General features: G+C 33.3%; 1 protein-coding gene across 2 annotated transcripts in view; it reads right to left on the bottom strand.

Moving 5' to 3' along the window:
- Positions 1 to 458: 458 nt before the first annotated feature.
- Positions 459 to 6,920, bottom strand: part of LOC125412072 (uncharacterized) — a 47,777-nt gene continuing 41,315 nt past the window's right edge. The window contains exons 2-5 of one of the 2 annotated variants that reach the window (XM_085682277.2): positions 5,646 to 5,772; positions 5,382 to 5,442; positions 3,235 to 4,111; positions 459 to 3,050 (exon numbers count right to left, since the gene is read on the bottom strand). In XM_085682277.2, the coding sequence (XP_085538403.1) occupies positions 3,033 to 3,050; positions 3,235 to 4,111; positions 5,382 to 5,442; positions 5,646 to 5,772 (1,083 nt within the window). In that variant the 3' untranslated portion in view covers positions 459 to 3,032. Of the gene's footprint in view, positions 4,112 to 5,381; positions 5,443 to 5,645; positions 5,773 to 6,920 lie in introns of both variants that reach the window. The other variant, XM_048452600.3, reaches the window with a different exon arrangement.

Raw genomic sequence — 6,920 nt, 5'->3', positions numbered from 1 at the left:
AAGACTTATATACCTAAATTACTTTAAATTCTTTTTTAAAATAACGTATACATGAAGAAAACCTTTTCACAATATTTAATCCCAAATATAGATGTCTTTTTACCATTTGCATATCTGGAGCCCTAGGCCAGATGAGGCATCGGATCTCTTGGACTTTGAATTACACGTACTTTCAAGCTATGTAATGTAGGTGGTAGGATCCAGACTTGGTTACTCAACAGAAGCAATACTATTGAGCAAACTCTATAGTTTCCAAACATATCATAAAATAACATAATATAACATGTAAAATAGAAGTGTGTATATCCTATAGCCCAAATGTAGAAATAAGCGAAAAAAATTCTAGAAGTGATATAAGCTTCCTAGAGACAGAACTGAAGTCATCAGGCTTGGCAGAAGCCAAATTCATCAACAGAAACAATTTCCTGGCATTGAAAAATAAACTAACACAGTCCAAATAAGGTGATTAATAGTATTTTATTTTCATTTGCAAATAGGATTTATTATACAAATTGTTCTGTTTACCTCTATACTTGGATGAAAATATGTTTAAAATCTGAAAAGAAGACAACATTTTAGTGATATAATGTATCGTCTAATATTTGAGAATCAATGATATATCTCGGTGGGAAATGGCAATGTTGTGAGACTGGAAACCTCATCTTGATCCCCATATGAAGAAGGAAAAAAAAAGAAATCCCACAAAGTTGTCTTCCTGTCTCTACATGTGTATCATGGCGCCCAAAAGCCATAATCCTCTCTCTCTCTCTCTCTCTCTCTCTCTCTCTCTCTCTCTCACACACACACACACACACACACACACACACACACACAGAATTTTTAAATAAATTTCATTGCCATTGCATTATCTGGCACCTCTGAATAATTCTCTTAGAATGCTGCACTTCAAGATAAAGTATAAAATCGATAAATAACAGGGACATGAAGAAAGATGGAAACTCAAATTATACACACACACACATACACATCCATAGCACATTAAGATATGTGGTGAAATACATAGTTGATTGATGATTATCCTACATTAGTACATCTCTACCAGATAAATGAAAATGCTGCTTTGAATACACATGAGGTATTTAATGGTTATTATTATTATTATTCTATTCTATTAAGCATTTTAACATCGACATTGTTTAAACATGTTAATAAAACAGCATGCATGGGGGTTACATCATCTACCCTTGGACTTGTATTAAGGAGGCTGATATATGATATCATGAATTCAAATGTAGCCCATATTAATTACTGACATCAGAGCCAGGCTGGATAATGTACAACATCTCAAGGGAATTTGTGAAAACATAAAAAACAAAACCAGAAAAGGCCCACCATTTTGGACATCCTTTCTTCAAAAGCATAATCACACACGGCTTCATATTTAAATAAATAATGGACTACTTATATGCTGGGCATGCCATTCTATGGCAGCAGAAAAATGCCTATTACATAGTGAAAGAATAAAAGAAGATGAACAGAAATCCAAGAAGGAATATAAGGACCGCAAAATAAATTTCTCTAAATGGATATACCACATACACTTCAGCATCTACCTCAAAGGCTGCAAAACAGAAACCACACTGCAATAATATCCACCATCTATCTTGGTAGAACATGGTAACCAATTTACTAACTTCAAGGTTATAATGAAAAAGAAATCAAATAACATTTTTCTTGAAATTGAATTAAACAATTATGTCTAAAGTCTTTACTAAATTGTTTACATGAATAGAAAATTTTTGAATAAATTATTTCCTATTTCCTGACATCAAGATGATATATGAAGGTTTTAACATATTTACAGGGCCAGAGGCATGGCTAAGCAGTTAAGAGAAGTTCATTGCCAGGATGAAGGGTGGGTTTTTGACAAATTCCTCTAATTCCTTTAAAAGAAGATCCAAGTGTTTAAACTTTTGGGAATCAGCATGCACATGAACATACCAATACAAAGACACACTGACAGCAATAAGTAAAATTAAGTCACTAAACAATCTGATTTTCATTGAAAAATGTTTTTTTCTTGTACACATTTAGAGTTGAAGCATCTAAAGGCTTACCTACTGTTTATATTCACCATGTACTAGTTCATGTAACAGAAAGCAAGCATTGTAGGACTGATGTCAGAGAAATCAATCTTTCTCAGTTACATAATGCTTGCCCTGCTGAACAAAGTATGTCCCTGGGGGTGAGCATGCAATTTCACATCCACGCACCATTTCCACTTTCCACTTCAGGCTGCAGGTGGAAGATGTGAGTTCTCAGCTGTCTGCTTTAACTTCTATGTTTGACACCTGTTTCCATGCCACGTTTATGGTATTTCGGTATCCCTCTAGATCCAAGAACCAACTCTTTCTTAAATTGACTTAGACATAATGTTTTATCACAACAACACAAACACATATCCATTAAGTTTTATACCTGGATGACATATTTCATGTAATTGAAGAGAATAGTGAAAGAAAAAAGGGTTATCTCATAATTCAAATTCATAGAGCTTTTGTCTATGTGAGTTTGGAGGTGCAAAATAAAGAGGGACATCATAATGTTTGAACAGATTGGTAACACCTGTCATTTTTTTCCCCAGAATAATTTCATGTAAATGAATGTAATTTTCCAATGTATTTCCCCAGAATAATTGTAATTTAATTATTTAATAATTGTAATCAATAATAATAAATTAATAACAATCAATTTAATTATTTAATAATTGAGTAATTTAATTATCAATAATAATTAACTTAATAATTAATTATTTAAGGATAATTAATTATTTAAAGTAATCATATCATTTAAAATAGTTAATTATATAATTTAAAATAGATTTAAATATTAATTATATAATAAATTATTGAAAGTAATTTAAAAATAATTAATTATTTAAAGTAATTAATTTAATTATTTAAGAATTGTGATTTCAATGTATTTCCCCAGAATAATTTCATGTAAATGAATGTAAGGCTAAAGATCTTACCAAAACCTTTATGTCCAGATTTCCTTCAGTATTAATTTTTTTAGGTCCTCAAGGACAACTGTAATATGAAAAGACTTTACGAGACCAGTTAACACTGAAACTTTAACTCTTGTATAAACTATACCATGAAGTGCAAAACTTTACCACACTTAATACATTTATAGGGTTTCTCTGCATGATGATTTTTTCCTCATTATTTCAAAGACTCCAGATACATGCAAAGGCTTTACCACATTACTTACATTCACAGGGTTTCTCTCCAGTATGTGTTCCTTTATGTATATGGAGATTACCGGGAAAGTCAAAGGCTTTACCACATTGCTACATTTATAGGGTTTCTCTCCAATATGTGTTCTTCCATGCATTTGAAGACTATGGTGTTGTGAAAAGGCTTTTTCACACTGATTACATTTGTAGGGTTTCTCTCCAGTATGTGTTCTTTTATGTATTCGGAGATGACTGTGTTGTGAAAAGGCTTTATCACACAGATTACATTTGTAGGGTTTCTCTCCAGTATGTGTTCTTTTATGTTCTTGGAGATGACTTTGTCGTGAAAAGGCTTTATCACACAGATTACATTTGTAGGGCTTTTCTTCAGCATGAGTTCCTTTATGTCTTTGGAGATTACCAGCACATGCAAAGGCTTTACCACATTGATTACATTCATAAGGTTTCTCTCCAGAATGAGTTCTTTTATGTATTTGGAGACGACTGTGAAGTGTAAAGGCTTTATCACATTGATTACATTTGTAAGGTTTCTCTCCAGAATGAGTTCTTTTATGTATTTGGAGAGTACTGTGTTGTGAAAAGGCTTTATCACATTGATTACATTTGTAGGGTTTTTCTCCAGTATGTGTTCTTTCATGTCTTTTGAGACTACTGGCACATGCAAAGGCTTTACCACATTGTTTACATTCAAAGGTTTTCTCTCCAACATGTGTTCCTTTATGTACTTGGAGACTGCTGTTGTGTGTAAAGGCTTCACCATATTGAATACTTTCATAGGGTTTCTCTCCAGGATGAATTTTTACATGCCTCTGAAGATGACTATGATGTGAAAAGGCTTTAGAACATTGAGTATATTCAGAGGGATTCTCTCTAGTATGGCCTTTTCTGTATCTGTAAAGATAATAGACACAAGTAAAAGCTTTGTCACATTATTACACTGATAAATATTTATATCTCTATGAATTAATTTTAAAATTTGGTCTAAATGTTAAGAGGAAAATGATATTATTGTTTACAATCATAGTGTACTCCTTTATTAAGTGTTGTTTTGTGTCTCTGAAGGTATGTGTAATGGTAACAGTCTTTATTATAGGGCCCACATTTATAATATCTTTTTTCTATATGAGATTCTTCATATATTTGAAGAGAACTGGGAAGAACTCAGAACTTTAACATACATACTGCATTCATAAATTTTCTAATATTGTGACTCATACTATATTTGTAAAATAAACGAGAACAAACAGACATACATTCCACTACTCATAGGACTTTTCTGCAGTGTAAGCTTATTAATGTACTCCCAATTGTTGGAAAAAAATAATTTTAAACTTGTATCACATTAAAATCTTCTACTCAAAATGGTGACTACTGCATATCTTCTCATTGCTCTGTGAGTTCTGTTGCTTCTTTCATATCCCTATGTTCACATGGTTTTTATCCAGAGTGACATATGATACACTGATAAAGGAAGAATAATAAAATGATTCCACACTGCATTCACACAACTTGAATTTCTATTCCTCATAGACATGTGGTACAAGTATTAAGGTTTCTCTTCAACAATGTTCTTTTTTTGGTTTTCTTTGAGACAAGATTTCTCGGTAGCTTTGGTGCCTACCCTGGAACTAGCTCTTGTAGACCTTGAATTCACAGAGATCCACCTGCCTCTGCCTCTCAAGTGCTGGGATTAAAAGCGTGGCCACCACTGCCCACAATGTTCTTAGCTCTCAAAAAATGTCCCTCTCACTAAACTTAGAAAAGTCACAAGTAGATGAGGAACACTAGTTTACTCTGAACTATTTGTTTATTAGAAGGTTCTGGATCTATACATATCACCTACTTAACACATATACTTTTTGTAATGTCTGAGTAGTATGAAACTAAACAGATAGGCTGTTCTACAGCATAGCTATCATGGAGATGTAATTCAAATGGGGATATCAGTTAAGGCACTGTTATCCTGTATTCTTTCTTAGAAAAATGCTTTGCAAACACATATCAACTACCTGACATTGGGGTGTTTAGTTTTCTGAAAATTTAATAGTTATCAGTATACTTTAAACTGTGCTTATTAACACTATTGCTTTTGTTTAAAACTTCCAGGACACGTTAAAATTTCTCCATATGCACATTTGAATAGTTTGCATATGAAAATTACCTTCCATGTCTTCCAGAACGTTGACAATGTTCTTCTATATTATAGTCTTCATAACTGTAGCCTAAAACACAGTATCAGAAAATGTATGATATACCATGGGAAAGTGTGCAAAATTTAAGTGAATCTTCAGTGAACCTTAGAAGCATGCCAAATTTATTTACCTCATTCTTCCTCTTTCTCATCAACCAAAATTACAGAAGAGTATCAATACCCAAGGGACAGTTGTCCCTTTATTTTAAAATGTGATGGAAAATTCAGTCTTACCTATATCAGTGAGGTTCCTATAGATTTCCAGCATCACATCGTTGTAGAGACTCTTCTGGGAAGGATCCAGCAAAGCCCACTCCTCCCAAGTGAAGTCGACATGCACATCATCATAGGTCACCGCATTCTAAAATATCCCATACATGTGTACAACAGAAAGTGTGACACTGACAGCATGCTAAATGCATATTTGACAATATATTCATATGATTCTGGGGCTCCCCAAGCTTATACCATCACAAAGAAGTTCTAAATCATCAACTCATTTTAAAACAAAAAGCAACAATGAGGTTCACCTGTCATTTCTGCATCCTTTGTCTAGGATATAGGCTTACAAGATAAATGCATATTAAGAGGCATAAAGAGAAGCAAGCAAACAGATCAAAGTATACATCAGAGAAATTGAAAGAACTAACTACAAAAAAGATGGGCAAGCTGGGTGTATTGACTCATGCCTTTAAGTCCAGCACTCAGGAGGCAAAGATAGGTAAATTTAATTGAGTTGGATGGCAGCCAGGCCTATGCAGTGAAATTTAAGGATAGCTATATTAGTTACATATTAGTCAGACCCTGTCTCCCCCATAAAAATAAACTGAACAAAAATGTAGAAAGAACTAACAGAATTTTATTGAAGTTCCTACGAAAAATTATGCATACACTCCAGTTCAGCATCAGAAACCAGTTTAAACTATACCAATCCTAAGATTTTACTAAAGGGAATGAATGTTTAAAGTTACAAATAAACAGGTAAAAACATTAGCAATGTAAATGTTGATCATAAGTAAACAACAGGATAGAAGAGATGGCTTAGCATTTAAGAGATCTTGTCAGTCTTACAGACAGGTGGGTTCGATTGGCAGTACTTACATGGGGCTCACAACTACTCACTACTACAAGTTCAGGGGTTGTAAGGCCATCTTCTGATTGTTGTGAGTATAAGGCACACATGTGGTGCATATTCATGTATACAGACAAAAGACACATATTGACTCAAAAGAATTCAAAGCAAACACAATTAGTAGGAATAATTTCACAAATCAGCATTTGAATGATTTATAAGACTCAGGGACTATTAATATCATGAATACTGTCATCCTAAGAAAGATTTCTCTGCCAGATTTCAAAATTCAAAATGTAAGTGAAGCTCAGGAAAACAGCATATACTTGATATGTATAAAACTACATTCTAGGGCCACCAGCCAAGAATATAAAAACAAAAAAACCCAGACATGATGCCCCCACTTTAATCACAAGATGAAGGAGTCAGAATCATTT

Source organism: Myodes glareolus, chromosome 20 (assembly GCF_982192425.1).
Source record: "Myodes glareolus chromosome 20, mMyoGla1.1, whole genome shotgun sequence".
Taxonomy (NCBI): Eukaryota; Metazoa; Chordata; class Mammalia; order Rodentia; family Cricetidae; genus Myodes; species Myodes glareolus.
This window is presented reverse-complemented; position numbering and strand designations above follow the sequence as displayed.